This window comes from Mastigoproctus giganteus, chromosome 12 (genome assembly GCF_048544385.1).
Source record: "Mastigoproctus giganteus isolate SK-2022 chromosome 12, ASM4854438v1, whole genome shotgun sequence".
NCBI lineage: Eukaryota > Metazoa > Arthropoda > Arachnida > Uropygi > Thelyphonidae > Mastigoproctus > Mastigoproctus giganteus.
Window position 1 is genome coordinate 13,130,805 of NC_143586.1, and position 26,110 is coordinate 13,156,914.

The following is a 26,110-nucleotide window of genomic DNA, read 5'->3' on the forward strand; positions in this document are numbered from 1 at the left end:
AAGCATTCTAGTCTCTTGTCGAAATCTAGTCTGGACTGATTAATAACTGCTTTATTGTTGCCAGTTTTGGTGTAGGCAGAAAATGAACCTGGTCATTTGGATGCAAGACAACTGTGATATGCAACATACTTATCTTGAATAGCCTTGGCACATTTACTGGAAAACCAAGGTTTTCCAGTAAAGGATGAGATTTTAAAAGGAGTGTGGAATAAAGAATTTCATTCCTACAAGAATAATTTCACTAACATGATCTGAGCAAACACTGATATCAGATGATTTAAAACTGTAATCCAACTAAGGGTTACTGTTTTAAATCCAACTATATCTTGCAGATTATACCATTTCACATTATTCTAATGCCAAACAACATGAGCCTGAGAATGGCCATGAGCAAAAAGGCTCTATTAGAGGAGAAACCATCACCAAATTGTGATCTGAGGTGCCTAGAGGACCATCACCTCAGCTGTGTACTTGGAAAGGTGTTCGTGAGAAAAAGATAAAGCATGTTGAGAGTATGGTCAGGATTTTCTGGTATTCTGGAGGGTAAAGAACAATTTCTGCAGGATCATTAGTAATTGCAAGAAACAGCATCTCAACCAGCTAGGTCAATGTGGCTAGAAAACTGAAGCCAGCTGGAGCTGTGAACATTAAAATCACTAAGGAAAATTAACTCACTGTTGGGATAGGATCAGAGAAAGTCAAGTTCAAAGAAAGCAAATTGAAGAGTCTCAAGTGATGTGATTAGTGGAATTGGGAAATTGATAGAGTCAACACTGAATTTTACAGAATGAAGCACAGAAATTTTATGCCAGAGAAGGTCAAAAAGAGGAGATTCTAAATGATTAAGAGTCTGACAGGGAATATCAGAACATTCTATTTAGTCAAATAGGCAGTTTTTCTTTTATTTTGTTTTAGTATTTATTATTTTTATTTTAATTTATTTTTATTTTTTGCTGGTGCAGCTATAGCTTTGGGCTTCCCTGCACCATATGACTAATACTAAATACCAAATACCAATTAAATTAAATATTTTGGAATTAATTTTCAAAAATATCTATACCTCTGTTAGTCAAAAGTGTTTTGATATGTTCCATCCCAGGTCTGTTATCACTTGGTAAAACTCCCATTTCAAAATCTTCTAAGATTGCTTTACCAACTTCAAAACTGCTACTCATTGTAGCTGCTATCACTCCAACTGGGCCTGTTCGAACCCAGCCACTACAATATAACCCTATTAAAATAAACTAAACTTAACCAACAGAGCAATCACAATTAAAACCAAGAAAAAAAAATCATTGCTTTAAAACTCAAAAGAAAAAATTATAATAAATGGAATAGGAAGATTTAGTGAAATTGTTCTTTTGTTTATGACCATGACCAATGAAATGTTTATTAGAAATAAAGAAAGAAAATAAGTTGTGAAAACTGCTTAAGGAAATAAATTCTTTTCGTACTTATACATATCAGAAGAAATAAGATTAATTAGTGTGTTTGTTGCGTATCTGTGGGGTGGGAAGGGAAGGGAGAGATGTTTTTGGGTTTCATATCATGAAATCCAGAAACATTAATAAAATGTTATTTACCAATAGCAATTAGACAATTCTGTGACATAACAATTATCACTAAAGTACAGTAAAAACTTTTATCGCACTGAGGTTAAATCTCCACCATGCACAATCATCTCTAAGGTACTGCTTTGATGAATGACCAATTGAAGTATTTTATATGTTTAAACAGATAAAATACACTACATGTATTACCTTTCTATAATAGTCATAGCAAAGTCAAAATACACTGCTGCAATATGGACTAAGACATTGATGTGCCATAAAACAACAATAACAATCAAGAACTAATTATTGATTCTCAGAGCATTGCCGATTCCTCATTTTCCTAAACATAGTCAGATAAGTGGTTAATGTTGGATAATAAATTTTCGGGCCTGGTAGAACGACTATATCATACCAGAAAGATAATGAAATTAACAAAATATTATTGGGTAAAATGGTCACACTCATTTTTCACAGATAAGATCGAAAGATGCACACAGAATATCAGTTGTATCCATAAAACCCAAGCAGAGATAAGTGGAAAACTCTAATCAGAGTAAGTTACTGATGCTGCTTTGATCAGCAGTCATGCACTAATTTATATGAAATGCACCTGTCAGTATATCAGCAGCTAAATAATACAACTGCTCTCGTTCTTACTATTTTGAAGATATCTGTAGTTTGAATTGCTCAAATGATTTGTTTATGCAGCAATGGTACAACAGTTGAAGCAGATGATATCCTGGAAGCTTTTAAAAAAATATGAGAGAGCGAAGGTAAAGAAAACCAACACGAGAACGGCGAGAATTGTCAGATAACTTATGTGGAAAATTAGTTTCCTGATACAGCACTCTAGTGTTGCTCGCTCGGTAAACAGACAGTAGGTGTTATCGATCTGGAGCAAAGTCGAGAACTATATAATGATTGACAAGTAGGCAGGCAAATGATGTGCTGACTGGTGCGCGAATACAACACACGATAACATCGGTTTAGTATCACTTTAGTAGCACTAATGGTAACTTGCCCTAATGAACGCTTTCCATAATGATGAAAAAAGGTCAGGTTGCCTCCACTTGAATCCCATGGGAACTTGGTTACCCCCTCCCGAAGTGGAGGGGCTAACCTTTTTTTCTTTAGAATCACAGTCATATTTAGAAATACATTCATAAAAAAATAAATTTTTTTATGACTGTATTTTTATTTTATTGTTCAATAATATGCTCTAATGATGAACAAAGGTTAGGTTACCTCCATTTGAATCCCATGGGAGCTTGAATCCCCTCCCAAAATGGAGGGGGTAACCTAACCTTTTTTTCTTTAAAATCATGGGTAGACTAGCCCATAAATTATTTATTAACAAAATATTAATTTTTATTACTGTACTTTTATTTTTAAGGTCAGGTTACAAAATATAATGAAAAATAAAGAAACCTTTTCTTTTTTTCGTAACCAACCCTAAATCAACAGTATAGTAAAAGCACTCATGAACTCCAAAAATCTGCTTTTAATAATGAGAAAAAAACATAATGAAGAACATAAAAATTAACAGAACAAAAAACTTTTATTAATTTAGTTTTCATCAAAAAATCAACCGTTTTATTTTCCTTACAAATTTTTTTCCATCTTTTTATTAAGATTCATCGCTACTATTACCTATTTACCATTCATCACAAAACTATTATGCACCGTTCTTTACTCATAAACACACATTATAATGCCAACCAATAGCTTGTCGTCTGTTGTGCATACCACCAATCATTTCATTTGCCACGCCTACCTGTCAATCAATATATCCTTCTCGATTTTGGCTCCAGACCGATAACACCTACTGTCCGTTTACCGAGCGAGCAGCGCTAGAGTCCGGTGTCAGGAAACTAATTTTCTGTGTAAATTATCCAACATTTCTCATCGTTCTCGTGTTGGCTTTCTTTACCTTAGCCTATGAGGGAATTAAAATTAGCATACATAAAGAGGCCAGAAGCATAGCACCAGAAAATTTTGATATCTCCCAACATCAAGCTCTAAGATACCTCATTTCTAACCCTAGGCAATACTAAAAACTAACCATTAATTATAATTCTTTGTCTCCTGTCAAGCATCCAGGGCAGCCACATGTACGTGTATCATAGATTGTGAATCACACAAAGGCAATTAATCAAGAGAGTGCTATCTGAAGTTTAATAATTTACAAATTTAAAAAAAAAAAACATCAAACTCTAAGATACCTCATTTCTAACCCTAGGCAATACTAAAACTAACCATTAATTATAATTCTTTGTCTCCTGTCAAGCATCCAGGGCAGCCACATGTAGGTGTATCATAGATTGTGAATCACACAAAGGCAATTAATCAAGAGAGTGCTATCTGAAGTTTAATAATTTACAAATTTAAAAAAAAAAAAAAAAAGTGATTATTCTAATTTTTGTTTGTACTTTACCATAAACTTTATTAAAAAGTTATCAGCTCATTATATTATTGAGTGAATTTTGTTTTCAGCTGCAAATTATACGAAATAGAATTATAAACATTCTGATAAAAGAAATTTTCTGTTGTAGTGTTCAAACATAGTTTTAGTTTAGTTTTGTTTTGTTTTTTTTTTAACTCCAAAATTTGGTTTGCTATCTGTCCACTGATCATTACAAATTATATTAAAATAACTGTCTACAATTATTTATTATTTTTTTGGAAGGGGTAAGGGTTACTAAAAAGACTTTGCATAAAAGCACTTTACAGGCATGTAGTATACCTGCATGTAGCAATCCTGTCTCCCATCTTACGATTCTACCAGTGATCAAGATTCTACCAGTGATTCTTGCAGTAGTGCAAGAATCACTTTTACCTCTGCCAGCGGCCTACTGTTAATCTATTAGTTCATGTATCCCCACAAGCTAGCAGTTTTCCAACCCACCTAACTCTGCCTCGATAGCATCAGTAAATATTCTTGCACCCTTTCTATTTAAGTGTATCCCATCCCTGTAGAAGCAGTCTCTCCTGTTAACATGTACAGACCAGGCTGAGAAAAATTCTACCCCTTGAGCCTTGCACAATCTCTCCAGGGCCGAATTGATCGACAAGACTCTCATCATATACTCCTCCTATCGTGTCTGGGCAGAATTGCCGACTTTCAAATTCAACCCTAACTCATGGATTTTTTTCACCATTGTCTTGTACTTGTTAAGTAATTCTGCCGGTCTCCTACTCTTATCGTTAGTGCCAACGTGTACAACAATATCACCCTTTGTGCCCTTAAAGGATGATATCTGCCCTACAATGTCATCAACCTTTGCCCCGGTCCTGTTCCATCTATCCTTTCTGCACAATATGTTCCCCGTTTCCCTGACAATTGAGTCACCTACAACAACTAGTTCCTTTGGGACCGGCGCATTCTGCCTTGGGGGTTGCCTCTGTGTTGCGTGATGTTCAAGTGCAAGCTCTGGCATTTATGTGGGCAGCTGAGAGCTTGATGGCCCCCTCAATTTAAATCTTTCGAGGGCATCCACCCTGTCCTTCAAGCTCTCATATAAGCCCATAACAATGCCGAGTTGGCACCTGATTTCCTTGCACTCCTTACATCACGCACACACAAAGACATTCCCCTTTGCAATCATGTCCCGTTCCTGATTGCTCCACAAACATCAAACAAACAGTGCATTTAAATAGACTGTGATTCAGAGGACAACCGTTCCCCCCCAGTTCTTCCCTGAGCCATAGCACTTCCACTAGTTTGAGCCTTTTGCTTTGCTGCTCTGGTCTGAGTCATGATTTCTATTCAAGTTCAATAAAATTCCAATACAAAATATAACCCTAAACCTATATCCCAATGCAGTTATAACACTATATATATATATATATATGTATTTCTGTATCGAATATTATCTCCGAGTTACGTTATATTACTTTCTTATCCCCCGTCAACTTATATGTATTAATTTATGATGTTATATTTGTAATAACTAGATCGCTATGTTTATTTAGTTAAAAAAGTACAATTCAATTGATAATGAATTTAATAAGATTAATAAATTTTACTGATTAATTGATACTACTATACTTGCTATCTAGTTTTCCGTTAAACCTTACGCTAGCACATGTTGTATCGTATAACAATGTCGGCAAGTTACGAATGGTTAATCTATGGACACAAGGTATTATTTACTTTCCAAATCACGCTATCTAAATTCAAAATAAACCAAGGAGCTTGACTAGGTCTATAAGCTACTTATAGAAAATAATTTAATCTAACAATTAAGTCAATAAAGCAGCTAAGTATAATTAAAAACTTTCGTTTGCAGGAGCTGCAAAACCTGTCCACATGTGGATTTGATACCCTTACCGATACTAAGTAATAACCTACAAAATCTCTATCTAAATTCAATGTAAACTAAAGTATTGTTACTAGGAATATAAAGCAACTCTAAAAAATAAATGAATATGCCAATTTAAGTCAATAAAAAAGCAAAAACTTGTCTTTGCTGGAGCCATAAAAACTTCGCCTGTTCACATGTACTCTACATTTTCGCTACAGGTACCTTTCACATATATCTCTAATAGCATGCTTGGTTGTAACAACAAAGTCGATAATTCTAGCTGTGAAAAAGAGCATCATCCTTTTCCTGAGTTCAAATTAGTTAAAAAAATTAAATCCCACACCACCTGAAGATGGTGGCTTCTACAGATATCCTGTACAGACAATGAATTGGTGTATCAGCCAAATCTCACTTTACAGAATGTAAGATCAGCAAATCCTATACTAAAATAAGTAGATTAGCAAAGAAAAACACACATGCTTTCCAATGAGTAATATTCGGCATGAAATAGGCACTTCTTGAACAAAAAGACCTTCTAGAAAAAACCATTTGGATCACTCAGCAGCTCTCATATAAGCCCATAACAATGCCGAGTTGGCCTCTGATTTCCTTGCACTCCTTACATCAGGTGCACACACAAAGACATTCCCTTTGCAATATCATGTCCCATTCCTGATTGCTCCACAAACATCAAACAAGCAGTGCAAGCAGTAAGGTAGCTCAATTAGTGACCTTGTGTCATGTGGTGAATAAATCTATTGAATCAAAACACATGGCCAAGTGATGATGAACTAAACAGTTTTGAAATCAGTCATAACAGTGCCTTTGAGTTTTTTGTCAGATTCATCTACTGGGTTCTATTGCTTTTAATTGAATAGATGAACAGATTCATCTATTCAATTAAAAGCAATATTAATTACTGTAAGTGAACTTGTGGATAAACATAGTTATCTCTAAAGTGCTTAAGCTCAAGCTCTGTCACTGTGACAGGAGGAATGTTATGGTCCCCAGGCAATAATAACAGGAAAAAATGCAGTACAGCATTATTTTCACAAACTATTTCAATATCTATTTTGAAATAGTACCCTGCTTCTTTGCTTGTTGTATCGGGGCAACACAAGTATTAAGACAGATTCTATTATACATGTAATGGAAGTTTTTCTGATGAACACTGCTTAGCTACTCATTTAGATTTAATACATTTATCAGTGCCTGACACAATGTCACTGACTGGAATTTCCTGTTGCTTAATGATGAAACCAAATAGGTTTTTCTAGGTCAGTTGTTGTTGAAGAAGTGCCTATTTTAACTTCATTGCTAAATATTACCTAGGGATTTAGGTATCTCAAGATATCTCAGTTCAGTTTGAGCAGGTTATATACTGGACATGGCTCAGGTATTTTGCAGAAATAAGAACCTCTGTAAAAATGCCTTGATAGTTCAGAGATATTTTAGTGGAATGCAAATCACAGCCTTGACTAATACCAAACAAGGAAGGATCTTAAATGATGTATCTCACATGGCAGTCTCCCAGTTAGAGCAAACAAGGCAAAAATAAATTTTTTTGAGGGGGGGGGATAGAATTAGTGATAGTTTTCAAAAATATTATAAAGTCATGCATTTTATTACTGTCTTACTGCTACGTTGATTCTGATGCAATTTATAGCAGCACGTCCAAGAACAAAATTGTCCCCTATTTTCTCTATTTTTAATTTAGGAATTTATATTCCACAAATGGAAAGTTTTCAGGCTTCATATGGAAGGATCAGCTCTAGAGGCTTTTGGGTATTTATTAAAGTGTGCGTCATCTTTAGTACAGCACATTCTATGAATGGAAAGAATAACCATACCACTTGCTATTTCTATCTGAGCTGCAGAATTTAAGACCAAACCAAGCTGTATCATATAGAAATTGTGCAGTTGACCCATGTGCATAGTGTGATCTTGGCAGTTAGTCAAGTTTATGCCTGTTCAGTTTTGCTAACTTAATGATGGATGTGATACATGAGGAACAGTATGCTGCTCTCAAATTTTGTTCTCATCTCAAGAAAACATCAGTTTAAGCATATAAAAATGTTAAAAGAGGCTTATAGTGAACCTACGTTTCCATATAGTGCAGCCTCACAGGTGGTTTAGAATGTTTAAAGACGGACGTGATTCAATCACAAAAATCAGCAGTCCTGGAGCTCCAACCACTGCTGTCACTACAGAAACCATAAACACTGCTTCGATAATTGTGAGAGAAGATCGTTGTATAACAGTACGGCAACTGGCAGAGACGTTGCAAATATCAGTAGGAAGCATGCATGGTATTCTGCTTGCTATTTCTACCTGAGCAACAGCAAGTTCAGATGGAGGTTTGTCGGGAGCTGCAGTGGACGGTTACTGAAGATGGTAGGTTTCTACACAAGGTGATAATGGCAGATAAGAAGTAGTTTCATCATTTCAACCCAGAGAATAAGCCACAAAGCTCTGGTTGAAAGTCATCGTCATCGCCAACACTGAAAAAAGCAAACATACTGAAAATTATTTCAAAAGAATTTGAAATAATTTTTAGCATGTTGTGCCACATCATACAACTGTTAGGACCTTACTAAAGAACTGTACTGCACACTTTGCAGGATCACATTCGTTGCAAACAACCACAACTGCATACACATTGTCCATCTGTCATTGTGGAAGTTGATAGGTTGAATAAATTTAAGGAGGAACTGGACAGGCATTTGGAGGGAATGGTGTGATTTTTTTTTTTTTTTTGGGCTGATGCTGCATAAGCTCATACACTTGCTTTCTTGCATCACATGCCACTACTACTACTCCTGCTACATGGGTGGATGCTGCAGAATGACAATGCAAGACTTCACAGCACCTCAATAGCCAGGTGGACAGGAGCAGCAGTGCGTAGCACACGCTTCTTGATTAAACCGGGGTTTGAGCCCGTGACCACCAAATACGGAGGATGCGGAAAGGTCATGGAATGACCACCGCATATCCCTGGAGCAATATGGCCTTAGTTGCTAATTCTCCTAAAAACCAAATAACAACAGTGAGACTTCACATTGTTCATACTCTCATCAAGTACTTAGCCAGAATTAATGTCTGCCTTATAACCTTAACCTTGGCCTCTGCAATTTTTTTTTTTTATTTCCAAAGTTAAAAAAGCTGCAGATGAAAACATTTCCAGTTGTTAGAAGTTGTAAAGGACATCGGAGACGATTCTCAAACACAGGTCAAAAATGGCTTTCACCATGTTTTTGAAGACTGGCAGAAACAGTAAGGGTATTCCATCAAATGGGGACTACTTTGAAAATGACCATCAAAATACGGATGATTAATAAAGTTGTGTTGTGAAAAAAGATTATGTATCATTCTTTCCTGAACAGCCCTCCTATGTATATTAGAAATCTGAAGAAAAAATTTATTTGCATAATGATTCTTTTTAAATAATTTTCACCAATATTTATTACAAGGAAATTTCAAATAAGCAAAATGACTCTTGCACCTCCAAGATGCTCACTGTAACAGGATTTTACTGTGCCATAATTTTTAATATAGAATTGCACAATAATTACATACTATCAATTTCCACTTGATTAACACACTGACTGTCCCGTTTCTGATGGCTGTATGAAAGATTTGATATAACTTTTGAACTTAAATATTTTATTAAAATTAAAAACAAATTACAGCTATATAATCAGTACAATGAAAAGGCAAGTTTAAGACAAATATAAAATAGAAAGAAATTGGCAAAATAAAATTTAGCAAAACTCATCTACTTAAGTTCAAATGTACTTCAGAACTTTCGAAAAAAAGTTCTGAAGGATACAAACTATTTTCTGCCAATTTACCTTGAGTTGATTAGCTCAGAAATATACGACTGCACCCTTCAGCCACAGCTTCATTTCATTTCACAAGTTTGGGAATGGCAAAAAAAAAAAAAAAGGAGACTGAAACGATTCCTACATGCTACAATTATAATGATTTTTATTCTCTTATGTCTTTTGTCACAACTGCAGTAATTGCCAAAATGAGCTAGGCAGGTTAACCAATTCTACCTTACAGCCCAGATGTGAAATGTGATTTTCATTTGTACAGTTCGATGGATAATGGTAATTATGAACAACAATTAAATGATCCTATAAAATCAAAGTGATAGTGAAATCTCAGACAACAGATTTTTTGATGATTAACATGTTGTTGTTGTTATTTGGTTTTTAGGAGCATTAGCAACTAAGGCCATATTGCTCCGGGATATGCGGTGGTCATTCCCTGACCTTTCCGCACCCTCCGTATTTGGTGGTGACGGGCTCGAACCCCGGTCTAATCAAGAAGCGTGTGCTATGCACTGCTGCTCCTTTCCACCTGGCTACGGAGGCGCCGATTAACATGTAACACATTGAGTAATAACATAATTTGATAGAGTTCGGGCACAATCAATTATCAAATAACAGATGAGATATATAATACCCAAGGTGAGATTTATTTAGCAATTCATCATTTTGTTTTTGGGAGGGGGGTGGGGCAGTGTACAGGGGATATGGGTTAAATTATTGACATGAAATTTGGTACAGAGGTCCAAACAAATATTCTAAATGACTACTGAAATTTTGAAACAAAACTAAAGGGAAATCTCATTCATGTCTTCATTAGATCTTAATCTCAGAACCGGAAGAGAAAATATTTGATTAAACCCAACAAAGGACAACCAAATGTTTGTCAAACATGATGAAAACCCTCAATAAATATAAACACTAATAGACCCCCCCCCACCCAATTAAATTTAACTTAGAAAACTTCAGAAAAGTCAAGGAGAGAGAGAGAGAGAGAGAGAGAGAGAGAGAGAACATGCTGCAGTTAAATTACATAACTGCTAAAATGAAACAAAATATTTAAGTAATATAAAATTCAGAATGAAAAAATATTCACCTTTTTTACCATGTACTCTTCCTTTATCATTGGGAATGATACCATATTTATTATCAAATGGGATATCTGGATCTATTTGCACACTTTTATAGCCAATACTTCTTAAGATCTAGGTAATTGGGTGATGGAGGAAGAAGAGACAACAAGTTTCTCTAAATGTTTTGAATGAAGAATAAATGATATGAGTACACATTCATGTCAAAAGAATAACTCTTTCTGAAAGAGATTATAAATTAAATATCTCCGATAATAAAATTGGCTTGTGAATCACTATTTTGGCTTTATGCCTGGCAGTAGTATATAACAGTATGATTAAATGAAAACCAAATCAAAATTATATTCAGGAAAATTGTTTTTTTACTTTTTATAGACAATTTTATTCAATAACAAATATGTTGTGTTGTTGGTGATCCCTTTTCATTTTAAATTTTCCTTTTGAGGAATGATAATTATGTGGTTGAATAGAGCAGAAAAGCACATGTTCACTTTCTATTGCATTCCACAAGTTGTCTTGGTATTGGACAGACAGTTTTTAAATTGTATACAGTGGAACCAACTGATAATATTATCAGCAGCAAATTCTAAATGGGAAGCATTTAAGGAAGTAATCGTGGAAGGTACTAGGCTTTTCATACCGATTAAGCAATACTATTCAAGGTTTAGGCTTAAATGGAGGTCAGAGGAACTAATGGCACTCATGGCAGAGAAGTAAAATGCATGGGATGCATATAAATTATCAGGTGACACAGAAGCCTATGATAGTTATAAGCTAGTCTATAATCAAGTCACAAAGAGAATTAGGCAAGCGAAGGCAGATTACAAGAAATCTTTGGCAAAAGATGCTAACAAAAACAGCAAGGACTTCTTCAGGTATACAAATTCTAGAAGGAAGGGGAGGAATCAGGTTGGTCCACTTGATGTCGATGGTTCAACTGCTGATGATCCTGCTCAGACAGCTGATAATCTGAATAAGTATTTTGGATGAGGAATTAAGGGAGAAAAATGCCAGAAGTTTATCAAACCATAACACGGTGCTTAATGATTTTGTAACAACTGACAGCAAAGTGGAGAAGAAATTGTTGAAGTTAAACATAAGAAAGGCACCTGGGGTGGATGGGATCTATCCAGTTATATTAAAGGAGGCGGCAAAGCTACTAAGCAAACCCTTAGCCATAATTATGAGAGCATCCCTGGACTCAGGGGAGGTCCCCAGGGACTGGAGATGTGCAAATGTATCCCCAATGCACAAAGGGGGATCGAAGGGTGACACAAGTAATTACAGACCAGTTAGTTTTAACTTCTGTTCCTTCCGGGTAAAATAATGGAGTCACTGATTAAAGATGCATTGCAGGATCATCTAGATAACAGTAATAATACTAAATATAGACTCCGACTCCAGTAATAATTCAGACACAGCATGGGTTTGTTAAGGGAAAGTCTTATCTGACAAATTTGATTGGATACTATGATGTAGTCACAAAAGAACTGGAAGCGAAAAATAATTTTGATATCAGATACTTGGATTTCAGGAAAGCTTTTGACACTGTTGTGCAAGGAAGACTACTGTACAAATTGCAGCAGTATGGCATTTTCTACAATGGATAAAAGAATGGTTGAGTGGGAGAAGACAGGGTGGTAATCAATGGATGCTGCTCTTCATGGACTAATGTTATAGTGGTGTCCCCCAGGGTTCAGCGTTGGGCCTGGCGTTGTTTTGTATATTTATCAATGATATTTATAAAGATATATCAGGCTTAATGTCGAAGTTTGCAGCTGATACAAATGTGAGCAGGGTTGTTAATGACAGTAATGGCAGTGTGCTACTGCAACAGGATCTAGATAATTTGGGCAGATGGTCTGAGAAGTGGCAACTGAAGTTTAACATTAACAAATGCAAAGTACTGCATATGGGTAGAAGTGAACCCAGAGAAATGTACCAACTGTGTGGTACTACACTTAGGGTGGTAGAAAATGAAAAAGACTTCGGAGTAATTGGGCAGTCAGATATACATTTTTCTGAGCAATGCAGACAGGCTGCCAGAGCAGGTCGGGATATTTTCAATAATATACAGGAATTTTGTTAGGTGGAGAAAAAAAAGGAGGTGATAATCCCTTTAGCATTAGTATTAGCATTAGTAGAGGCATATGATGCAAGAAAGCAAGCTTATGCAGCATCAGCCAAAAAAAAAAAAAAAAAAACCCCACTTCCACCTCACCCCTCCGTTCGTTCGAATTACCTCTCCAGCTGAGCCTTAAAATTTATTTAGGCTATCAACTTCCACAAGGGATGTCTATCCTACATCTGTCTTTCCTCAATTTGAATTTATGCCCTCTCATGTGGTTATTCTGAGCAAGAGGAAGAATCCCATCAGCACTGAGCATGCTCAAACCATTCAAGGCTTTATACACCTCTATCAGATCACCTCGCTGGTGCCTAGTCTCCAGACACTGCAATTTGCAAAACTTGAGCCTTTCTTCGTAAGAGTACCACTTTGTTCCATTTGCTAATCTTGTTGCCCTTCTCTGTACTCGTTCCAGCAGCTCTACATCCTTCTTAAAATGAGGCCTCTAGACCTGTATACAGTACTCAAGGTGTGGCCTGACCATTGCCTTATACAAGAGAATAATCACCTCCTTATCCCTGCTAGAAAAATTCCTGTATATCATTGAGAAGACACCATGAGCTACTCTTGCCGCCCGTCTGCACTGCTCAGAGAACTTCATAACTGCCTGCACAATTACCCCCAGGTCCTTTTCATTCTCTACCACTGTCAGTGTAGTACCACAGAGTTGATACGTTGCTCTGGGGTTGCTGTTTCCCATATGTCGTACTTTACATTTGTCAAGGTTAAACTTCATTTGCCACCTCTTAGCCCATCTGCTCAACCTTTCCAGATCCTGTTGCAGCAGCAGCATAGCGTCAGTAGTGTCCTTAACATCCCTGCCAACTTTTGTATCGTCTGCAAACTTGTACATTAAGCTTGATATGCCATCATCAATATTATTTATAAATACAGAAAACAATAATGGACCCAACACTGAACCCTGAGGGACTCCACTAATAACATTAGTCCACGATGAGCAGTGTCCATTAATTACCACTCTCTGTCTTCTCCCCCTCAGCCACCCCTTTATCCACAGCAGCAATTTGCCTCCAATGCCACACTGCTCCAATTTGTGCAGCAGTCTTCCATGTGCAACAGTATCAAAAGCCTTTCTAAGATCCAAGTATATAATATCAAAGTTATTCCCTGCATCCAGTTCTTTTGTGATGCATCATAGTATCCAATCAAATTGGTCATTTCATCTACTCTTCCTGTCCAACACTCTGTCTAGTTCTTCCTTGAATTTATCAAGCTATCCACTTCCACAACAATGCATGGAAGCTTGTTCCAGCAATCAACCACTAAAGGCAAACTTCCACACATCTATTCAGCAACCATCCTTCCTCGATTTGAATTAATGCCCACTCGTGTGTGTGTGTGTAGTGTGAACAAATGAGTATGAATTGCACATTTCATTAAAATAAGCAATTAATAAAACTATTTACAAAGTAACAAAAAGCCAACAACAAACTAGATCTTAAAAATATGATTCTGAAATTTCTGATAATTTCTAAGGTATGTAAGAATGAAATTAAGAAAGAGATTTTAAAATTAAAATCTTTATACAGAAATTGCCAAATTGTATTTTTAATATCCAGTTTAACTTTTCATTACTTTATGAGTAATTTTAGAATTTCATTAAAATTTATGTAGGAACTCCCTATCACGCAGCCAAAAGAAAAAATTCCATAGAAGAATCAGAAACAGCTCTATAATAGTTTATTCAAGTACTGTACAAGGAAATTTGTAAAAATTTTTATTAATTCTGTCATATGAGAAATTACAGTTTAATGAATAATACAATATGATGCAATTAATTGTAATTATGCAATTATAGTTTATTGAATAATATTATATAATGTAATTAATTATATTACACAAGGTAAGTATAATTAATTTGTATTATAAAATAATTAATTATATTCATATAATATAATTAATATATTATATTATATTAATTAAATCATATTTAATTATATTATACAAGGGAGGTCAAAAGTAGCATATATTTGATGCTTATAACTTTTTATTAAGTTTATATAGAAGAAACATTGTACTGGGAGAAAAATCAGTACAATCCCAAAGTTGCAGCAGAAGTAATATTATACACAGTTACATCATTTCACTGACTGCCAGCAGTAATGTGCCACACATCCCGAAAGTAATCAAACTCTTTCCAGATGTACTGTAACAATGATGTATCTCTATTCACTGCTGCAGAGATCTTTCTATTCATGTCATTTATATCAGTTGATCAGGCAAGTTTGTATATCTGTTCCCAATGTAACCCCCAGAAAAGAAGTCCAATGATGTAACGTCTGGTCAGTGAGCTGGCCAGAGAATTGGACCTACATCCCCTACCCATTGACCTCAAGAGTGGACTCAAAATAGCCTTGGACATCCTTCTGGAAGTGTGGGAGTGCACTATGGAAGAAGGCATTATTGCTGTAATCATCCCGAGCAATTTGCATTATCAGATATTTCTCTAGCATGCCTTTATACATTGAATTGAGACATACACGAAATCAATGATTATTCTTGCTGTGAATAATAGCATTCTGCAACGTGTAGCACAAAAGTTATCTTTGGGACTATCTCAGACTTAGATCTTCAAAAAAAAAACGTTAGGATTTCATTTCCACTCATTTCTAACTTTGTTTGGAACATAATCATCTTTAGCTGCTGCTGTACTGTAAAAACCCCCAATAATAACAACTTCCCCACACTCACATTGTGTTCACTTTGCCTGTAACATAGAACATGTGTTCATCACTAATGAAGAACCACTTAAACACAAAACGTTTGGAAAATGTTTAAGTGGCTCTTCATTTTCTGCCATCTTGGTAAATTCTCCCAGAGTGCCAGATGAAACTGCCAAAATGGTTTTTATCAACTGCAACTTGTACAGTTTTAGATGCAACCACTTAATTAACACACTGTTTATTGCAGTGCACCAAGTTCTATGCTGCCCCAATATGCTGATTTTTGTGGACAGTGAATAAAATTGCTTCTCACCTCCTCAACAGTTTCATAAATTATGGTAGGCCTGCCAGATTTCTTACTATGGCAAACAGAACTTTTGATAGCTACAAAAGTTTTACACCAATTAGAAATTGAATAAAATTCAATGTAATTTAAATTTAATTTGTGTAAAAAGAATTTTGTCAAAAATTTAATTTCTTCCATACAAAATATGTACTCTGCTCTTTCTGACAGTATATGATTACTTTGGCATTTCTATTTATGCTACAGCAACACTGCAGATGAACACTTTACAGATCAATAACATATGAGCAAGAAATTCCGACTTTAAACTCTATTTATTTTACTGCTATCAGCACATATTGACTGTAGTGTCCACTTTTAAATATGTAAAACTACTTTTGATGTACCCTATATATAGTTAATGCTCTACACAAAGTCCTTTACAAACTTAATCATACTTACAAGCATTATCTTAATTGTTTCCTTTAATTTGTCTTAATAATAAATATACCGAGTTCTTTTTCTTTGATTTAAATGGGGAAATAAAACAAAAAAGAATTTACCAGACCACATTTAATTGTTTCTTCTCTTTCTGTAGTAATAGCAACGCATCTTCCATTTTTTTCCTAAAAAAGTAAAGTAAACAATTTATATACTTTGCAAACTAAACATAAACAACAGTTATTTGTAACCAGGAAATCTACTATCAAATTAAGTCAAATACACTGGTGTGCAAAATTTAAGGACCAGTCAGGTTTTCATAGGAGTGGCCTGGATATGGGAAAAGCATACCAAAGGAACCTCGTAAGGTACAGAAATGATGAAGGAAACAACACCGACACAACAACAACAACGAAAACAAAACAATACAGAGGGAATTTATTGAAAAATGGCAACATAGCACTGGCTGCCATGATACAGATGCATCACTGCCAAAGATGGAACAAAAGGAAGAGATGGTCTTCAGTAGGAGATATGGCCACCCCTAATGTCGATGCAGGCTTTGCACTGCCTGTCCATTCTTAGAACAATGTTGTTGATAAGTTCTTGCGGTAACATCATCCATTCCTCTGTCAGTAACATCTTCAGCTGGTGAACCTTTTCTGGTGGGATTGGACATGCCGCTAGGTGTCTTCCCAAAGTGTCCCATAAGTGTTCGATGAGATTTAGATCAGTGGAACGGGCAGGCCAATCCATATGAACAATGTCCTCGCTTTCCAAAAGCATATCAACAGCTGAAGTGTTATGGGGTGTGGTGTTATCATCCATAAACATGAACTCGGGGCGAATGGCACCTCAGAACAGACGCACTTAATCAACACAAGATGGAAGCTTGTTCTGATAATCGGTTACTCTGTGGCTGAAAGCAAAAAAAAAAAAAAAAAAAAATTTTGCTTTCAGCCACAATTTAAAATCATGTTCCCTAATGTGCATTATCTGAAAAAGAGTACAGATGCCATCACATTTAGCTTACTTAATTCATTTAAAGCTATAAACAGTTCAACTGGAGATCCAGTTGAACTGTTTATAGCTGCCCAGTTTCCAGATGCCACATTTTCAGAAATGAAATCTTTCATTATAGAATACTGTACCCTTTTGTGTCCACGAATAATCTTATTATTCTTTTCTGCATTCATTCCAACAGACCCACATCTTTACTAAACTGAGGCATCTAGACATCTATGTAATAGTCAAGATACAGCCTAGCCACTGTCTTATACTGTAGTTTAATCATCTTGGCTCACTGTAAACATTCCTGTGTTATTGAGAAAATCCCAAGAGCTATCCTAGCAGCCTGTCTACAATGCTCAAAACACTTCTCCAGACATTGCAATTTGCAGAAATTAAGCCTTTCTTAGTAACACCAATCTTTTTTTCCACTCACCAATCTCATTGCCCTTCTCTATACTCATTCCAGCAGCTCTGCATCCTTCCTAAAATGATGCCTCCAGAGCTGCATGCAGCATCAAGGTGTGGCCTGACCATTACCTTATACAAGGGGATAATCACCTCCTTATCCCTGCTAGAAAAATTCCTGTATATCATTAACAAGACACCATGAGCTACTCTTGCAGACCATCTGCACTGCTCAGAAAACTTCATAACTGTCTGCAAATTACCCCCAGTTCCTTTTCATTCTTTACCACCATCAGTGTACCACATAGTTGATATGTTACTCTGGGATTACAGCTACCCATATGAACTACTTTACATATATCAATGTTAAGCTTCAGTTGCCACCTCTCAGCCCATCTGCTCAACTTTTCTAGATCCTGTTGCAATAGTGTACTTTCATTACTGTCATTAACACCTGCCAACCTTTGTATCGTCTGCAAAATTAGCCATTAACCTTGATATGTCTTCATCAATATTATTGATAAATACAGAAAACAACAATGGGCCCGACACCGAACCCTGGGGGACTCCACTAATAACATTATTCCACGAAGAGCAGTGTCCATTGATTACCATTCTCTATCTTCTCCCACTCCATCTTTTTATCCATTGTAGCAACTTGCCCTTAATGCCATACTACTCCAATATGTACAGCAGCCTTCCATGTACAACAGTATCAAAAGCTTTCCTAAAATCCAAGTATATGATATCAAAATTATTTTTTGCATCCCGTTCCTTTGTGACCACATCATAGTATCCAATCAAATTTGTCAGACAAGGCTTCCCCTTAACAAACCATACTGTGTCTGAACTATAACTGCAGTCCAATGCAGTTACAAATTTTCAAATTTGTAACTCTTTCTATTTTTCTGTTTCCCAAAACAGCTTGGTCTGATGATGGGTATCGGTAAGATACCCGAAATGTCATATCAATGTATAGTAATGTAGGCAAACAGCCTATAATAAACTATATTGTGCCTGGAGACTAGGCACTTGCAAGATGATCTGATTGAGGTGTATAAGGCTTTGAATGGTTTGAGCAAGCTCAATGTTGATGGAATTCTTCCTCTTGCCAAGATTCATCACCTGAGAGGACATAAATTCAAATTGAGGAAAGATAGTTGTAGAATAGATGAGCAGAAATATGCCTTTAGCCAGATGGTGATTGATTTCTGAAACAAACTTCCATCTGTTGTTGTAGAAGTGGACAGCTTAAATAAATTCAAAGCAGAACTAGACAAACATTTGGAGCAAATAGATGGGTGAAATGGCTGATTCTGTATAAGCTTGCTTTCTTGCATCATATGCCTCTACTAATGCTATTGTTAATTTTCACATGGTATAAGAGTGGTTGTAATATAATAATAACCTTAATGTATAACTGCAGTCTTGTCAAGATTATCCTGCATTGTTTCTTTAACCAGTGTCTACATTATTTTCCCTGGAACAGAAGTTAAATTACAGGTCTGTAATTACCCATATCACCCTTTGATTCTGCCTTTGTGAATTGGGGACAAATTTGCACATCTCCAGACCATGGGTATCGCCCCTGAGTTCATGGAAACTTTCATAATTATGGGTAATGGTTTGTACTTCCTTTGCTGCATCCTTTAATATAACTGGATAGATCCCATTCACCCCAGATGCCAAATACCTTCATCGATATCACTAATAAATATTAAAAAGAAAGGATCCAGCAGTGAACCCTGAAGGGCTCTACAATAACATTAGTCCAAGAAGAGCAGTATCCATTTATAACTATCCTCTGCCACTCAACCATTCCTTTTTCCATAGCAGTAACTTGCCCAGTACTCAGAATACCACATTACTCCAATTTGTACAGTAGCATTCCATGTGGAATTGTGTAAAAAGCTTTGTTGAAATCTAAGTATATGATGTAAAAATTATTTTTTTTGCTTCTAGTTCCTTTTGTTACTACATCATAGTAGCTAGTCAGATTGGTCAGACAAGATTTCCCCCTTAACAAATGTGTTCTCTGATTGCTGTGTAACTGTATTCCTATAAAGATGTTCCTACTGCAATACTTTAATTGCAAACTCCATTATTTTCCTTGGAACAGAAGACAAACTTTCTGGTCTGTAATTGCTCACTATGCCCTTTGATTTATGCTTTGTGAATATGAGAGATATCTATACGTCTCCAATCTACAAGGGCCTCTCCTGAATCCAAGGAAACTTTCATAATTATGAATAAAGATTTGCTTACCTCTCTTCTTTTGCTGTAATTTTAATATAATCAGGTGTTTTATTTACTCTAGCTTCAACATTCCTCTTCCTCTCAATTTACACAAAATCATTTAGCTCCACATTTTTAATTATGCATGCTTATAGCATTTCCATCCATTAAAATCTCTCTCTGCAGGAATGTAAATGCAAAACGTTTATTTAGTTTGTTAACAAATTGAACTGGATCATCAACAGTTATGCCATTCATATCTAGTGTACCAAATAGGGTTCATCTCTCACCCTCTAGTACTAACATAAGAAAGCATTATTTGCTACTTTTCTTTACATGCTTACAAAAGATTCTCATAATCTGCATAGCTTGTCTAACCTCCTTAGTGACTTATTATTATTATTAACTTTATGGTGCAAGGAAGCCTGAGGCTTATGCTGCACCAGGCAAAAAAAAATTCTGAACTACCCTGAGAGAGAGAGAGAGAGAGAGAGAGAGAGAGAGAGAAATAAAAGGGAATCACCAAGAACTCTTTCTTGGTGATTCCATCCTTCCTAAAATGATAGATTGCAGGCTAGTCCGTACTTACTATAGATTTCTCCTGGGGTAGATTGCAGACTAGTCCATACTCACTGTAGATTTCTGTGTCTACTGATAATTTATAATCATTCCATGCATTATTCCTCTGCCAGTAATCGCATCAGTTCATCTGACACTCATATAGGTCTAAACCTTGAACAATAGCTCTTCATTGGTTTAGAAAGCTTAGTAGCCCCTACAATTACTTTTCTGAATATTACTCATTCGGAAATTGCAGCTGTTACATCATCAGTTGGTCCCACTGAAAATAATTTAAAAGCTTTTGAAGACCATTGTCTTTTGCTTAGTACTCTTAATTGGGACTATAAAAACAAGACGCTAAGTAAGTGGTTTTCAACCTTTTTATAATAAAAGCACCCCTAAGTAATTTATTTTATTTTGCTGCCTGTTAGATCCGATTCTCTGTGTGTGCGTGTGTGCGTGTGTGTGTCTGCGTGTGTGTGTGTGTGTGTGTGTGTGTGTGTGTGTGTGTGTGTGTGTGTGTGTGTGTGTGTGTGTGTGTGTGTGTGTGTGTGTAAACTTAAGTGAGAATAATGATTAAAATAAAAATAAATAAAAATGCCAGCAGCATGGCAAGACAGAAGAGCAAAAATTGTAAAATTATACATAACAATCCAACCAACAGGGAGGGAAGAAAATAAAATTATTGTAGCAGAAACTCTCGAAGATAATTCAGAAAGTCTAAATACAAAGATAATAAAATATAATCAATTAAATTTTAAATAGCCAATTAAATGAAATTTAATGGCACCCCCTCTGACGGGTATGAGGTCCAAATTTATGTGAAATATCACGAACAGATGTGAACAACTACAATAAAATAAAATAAAATAAAATAAAACAAAAATAGACTGACCATTATGCCCCAACACCGCCAGGGGCTCACATCTGGTGAGTATGGGCTTGGCACACCCAGGATCCTGAGCTGGATATCATCATTCTTCTCTTTCTTGGTGATTCCCTTCTCTCTCTCTCTCTCTCTCTGGGTAATTCAGAATTTTTTTTTTTTTTTTGCCTGGTGCAGCATAAGCCTTAGACTTCCTTGCACCACATGGCTAATAATAATAATAATAATAATAATCTCAACAGAGGACCACAAGGCCAATAATGTTCAGGGAATCACTGCATTTCGATTGCCAGACAAATGCTCAACCCATTCAAGGCCTTATACACCTCAATCAGATCACTGCGCAGGTGCCTAGTCTCCAGACTCTGTAATTTGCAAAACTTAAGCCTTCTTCATAAGAGCAACCCTTTGTTCCATTCACGAATCTTGTTGCACTTCTCTGTACTCGTTCCAGCAGCTCGACATCCTTCTTGAAATGAGGCCTCCAGACCTGTATACAGTACTCAAGGTGTGGCCTGACCATTGCCTTATACAAGGGGATAATCACCTCCTTATCCCTGCTAGAAAAATTCCTGTATATCATTGACAAGACACCATGAGCTACTCTTGCAGCCCGTCTGCACCGCTCAGAGAACTTCACATCTGCCTGCACAATTACCCCAGGTTCTTTTCATTCTCTACCACTGTCAGTGTAGTACCACAGAGTTGATACGTTGCTCTGGGGGTTGCTGTTTCCCATATGTAGTACTTTACATTTGTCAATGTTAAACTTCATTTGCCACCTCTCAGCCCATCTGCTCAACTTTCCAGATCCTGTTGCAGCAGCAGCATAGCGTCAGTAGTGTCCTTAACAACCCTGCCAACCTTTGTATCATCTGCAAACTTGGACATTAAGCTTGATATACCATAATCAATATCATTTATAAATACAGAAAACAATAATGGACCCAAAACTGAACCCTGAGGAACTCCACTAATAACATTAGTCCATGATGAGCAGTGTCCATTGATTACCACTCTCTGTCTTCTCCCACTCAACCAACTCTTTATCCATAGCAGCAATTTGCCTCCAATGCCACACTGCTCCAATTTGTGCAGCAGTCTTCCATGTGCAACAGTATCAAAAGCCTTTCTAAGATCCAAGTATATAATATCAAAGTTATTCCCTGCATCCAGTTCTTTTGTGACTGCATCATAGTATCCAATCAAATTGGTCAGGCAAGACTTTCCCTTAACAAAACCATGCTGTGTCCCAGCTATAACTGAAGCCTTGTCTAGATGATCCTGCAGTGCTTCTTTAACCAGTGCCTCCATTAATTTTCCTGGAACAGAAGTTAAACTCACAGATCTATAATTAATTGTGTCAGCCTTTGATCCTCGTTTGTGAATTAGGGTCACATTTGCACATCACCAGTCTATGGGTACCTCCTCTGAGACCAAGGAAGCTCTCATAATTATAGCTAAGGGTTTCCTTACTTCCTTTGCTGCCTCCTTTCACAAATTTGTTTCACATATAGTGAATGAATAAAATGAATGTCAGTGCTTTGTGGTTTAATGTTAAAAATAAGCCTTGTTGAATTGCATAAAAGTTCTTTTAGTATGGTACCTATCATCTATTTCCAATGGCTCAGTAAATTCTTATTTTCAATTTTCTGCAAGATATGGTCAATATCTATTGCAACAAGTGTTAGCCAGTTGTAAAAGCAACAGTAAACTATTACTCAGGGTGCATTTAAGGATAAATGCCACACAGCTAACCAAAGTTAAAATCACTACCCAACAAGACTTTAGACTTTTCTTATAATTTCTTAAGCCTTTGAGATGGTCAAGGATGCTAGGTTTTGGTAGGTGTCAAATCCATTAAACTTTCTTAAGCCACTGTTGGAAATAAAAGGGATATTAGAAGTGGTGGTAGTAAGTGAATGCACATGCATGCATACATGCTGCTGCAACAGTAACATAAAATAATACTTATTATGGAAAATAAGCATAAAATTATGCTTATTTTCCATAATTACAAGTTCAGAGCTTAAATTAAGGTCTTCTTGCCCAGCCCTGAATACTACCAATTACATAAAATTATATGGTGTTTAAGGATGTCACAGAGTAACTGAATTGAGTAAACTGGAAAAATTTTATCTTGATAAGTAAATATTAACACTAACATAATGATTAAAAATTTTTACCTCTAATTTATTGACATTTACTACAAGCCCTTGCACTCCTTCCATAGCATGTGTAGGCAACACTGAATTTGGAGTACGACAAAATATCATTTCAAATTTTCTCGAAGCATTTTTCTGTTTCTCAGAGATTTCACTTTTGATATTCCCAAATGCAGTATCTACCATTAATTTCACTAAACGTTTACGGGGTCTTGGTAATGCTAAATAGAAATTTTAAAAAATATACTTATTAGCCCAAGTAACTGTGCAAATTAAAACAGAGCATTTTTGTTCAGCATTAGGAAAGAACTACACTAACTCAAATAAAAAAGGAAACCACAATGACCATATACAATATAACAAAGATAATAATAAACAGCATATTTTATTATTATTATTATTATTATTATACAAGTAAAAAAAGTTTGAGATAAAGGTGACAATTTGTGACAAAAGAAGTTTACAATAAAAGATAACAATTCAATAACACAGATATAAAACTTTCTATCAAAGGCAATTCAATAAAGATGATAATTCAAATAATATAGATTGGTTGGTTGGAGTTTTATAAGTGAAACTCTGTGAACAAAACTAGATCACAAAAATAAAGATTTCAGTTTTGTTAATCTTTATAATATAAAGAGTAATCAAAAAATTCAAATCACAATATAGCAACTATTGGTTGTAATATTGTGATTTGAATGTGTCCTGCCTTGTCATACATTCTTCCATGTATGACAAGGCAGGACTTGCTACCGTGATGTGATGTCTAAACTGCTGATGGAACTGACATTCAGATTCCATCAGTCAAGTGGACCAAATTTTGGCAAGTCCAGTTGTTCAGTGACAACCAAATCTTCTGCATACACCTTCACAAGCCTCACACAAGCTTCACAAGCAACCCTGGATCTTCTCAGGGTTGCTAACAGTTCCACACCACCATCATGAAGGTGCTAATCCCTCATGTGCAAGTCCTGAAACACTGCACCTAGTATACTGGAGGACTGAAGTGGAGAAATCCATATTTAGTCTACAGACCAAAGCTCTAGCAACTATCATCTGTTTCATCACACAGTATGAATGATGTCTTTTGTGGTCATCATCATCAAAATGTAAGAAAGATACAATCTTCCTTACATTTTGATGGTACAACTCTAAAACTGTTTTCACAAGCTGGCTACAAGACAAACCTACTGGACCAACTCGTCAGGAGACATCAGAATCTGTTATTGTATAATCTCAATGCCTCTACTCTGCCAGCTAGTAACTGTAGGAAGTCTGAGTTGAATGTATGTGGGGGGGGGAGGCATTTGAGACCAAGTTACATATGCCATATCCAAAATTTCAATAATTCATCAGGGTCCCCCCCTCTACTTTTACTTTCATAATAAGCAACAATAAAAATAATTTAATTTCTCAAATTAATCAACCCTTTTTAAAAAATGCACTTAATGCACCTCCTGGCTTCAGGGCAGGAGGCAGAGGGTTGTGATAAATAGCTATTCCTCAGATTGGGTTGATGTAAGAAGTGGGGTTCCCCAAGGATCAGTATTAGGACCACTGTTGTTTTTAATTTTCATAAACGACATTGATGAAGGGATAGAGGGCGTGATGTCTAAATTTGCAGATGATGTTAAAATTGGTAGAGTAGTTAATGATCACTGTCAAGCTGAGCTTCTTCAGAGAGACCTAGATAGACTTCAGGAATGGTCAGAAAAATGGCAGCTGTGCTTTAATCCAACAAAGTGTAAGGTATTACATCTGGGAAACAGTAATCCCAAAAAAACTTATTCACTTGGTGGAGTTCAACTAAACCCAGTACTGGAGGAAAGGGACTTGGGTGTTACGATACGGTCAGACATGAAATTCTCTGAGCATTGTAAACAGGTTGCAAGGAAAGCCCATGGTGTCCTATCGATGATCTATCGAACTTTTGCAAGTAGAGATAGGGACGTGATAATCCCATTATATAAGGCTTATGTTAGACCACACTTGGAATACTGTGTTCAAGTATGGAGACCGCACCTAAAGAAAGACATCGAGCTTCTTGAAAGGGTGCAAAGAAGGGTAACTCGCCTGGTGAGATCGGCTAAAAGGCGTCCTTATGAAGAAAGACTTCGAATATGTGGGTTGCAGAGTTTGGAAACTAGACACCTTAGAGGAGATTTGATTGAGGTGTTTAAGGCTCTGAGAGGCATCAGTAAAATGAATGAGGACAAAATTTTCAAGATTATAAATGATGCTAGAACTAGGGGACATAAATTCAAGTTACGGGGGGAAATGTTTAGATTGGACTGCAGGAAGTTTTATTTTAGCCAGCGAGTTATAAATTACTGGAATAAGCTGCCTTCATGGGTGGTAGAGGCCGACAGTTTGGGGAAATTCAAAGGTCATCTGGATAGTACTTTCGGGTAAGGGAAGCGCATAGGATGATAGGTTTAATTTCCTTTTTTTTTTTTTTTTTTTGTATTAATTATTATTATTTAGTTATTTATTTATTTTTTTATTTTTTTTTTTGGCTGGTGCAGTA

At 36.1% G+C, this 26,110-nt stretch overlaps 1 protein-coding gene across 1 annotated transcript in view; it reads right to left on the bottom strand.

Moving 5' to 3' along the window:
* Positions 1–26,110, bottom strand: part of dare (NADPH:adrenodoxin oxidoreductase, mitochondrial) — a 91,587-nt gene that overhangs the window by 6,306 nt on the left and 59,171 nt on the right. The window contains exons 8-11 of the mRNA XM_090386621.1: positions 23,602–23,801; positions 16,440–16,502; positions 10,787–10,895; positions 1,061–1,231 (exon numbers count right to left, since the gene is read on the bottom strand). Of these exons, the coding sequence (XP_090242747.1) occupies positions 1,061–1,231; positions 10,787–10,895; positions 16,440–16,502; positions 23,602–23,801 (543 nt within the window). The remainder of the gene's footprint in view (positions 1–1,060; positions 1,232–10,786; positions 10,896–16,439; positions 16,503–23,601; positions 23,802–26,110) is intronic.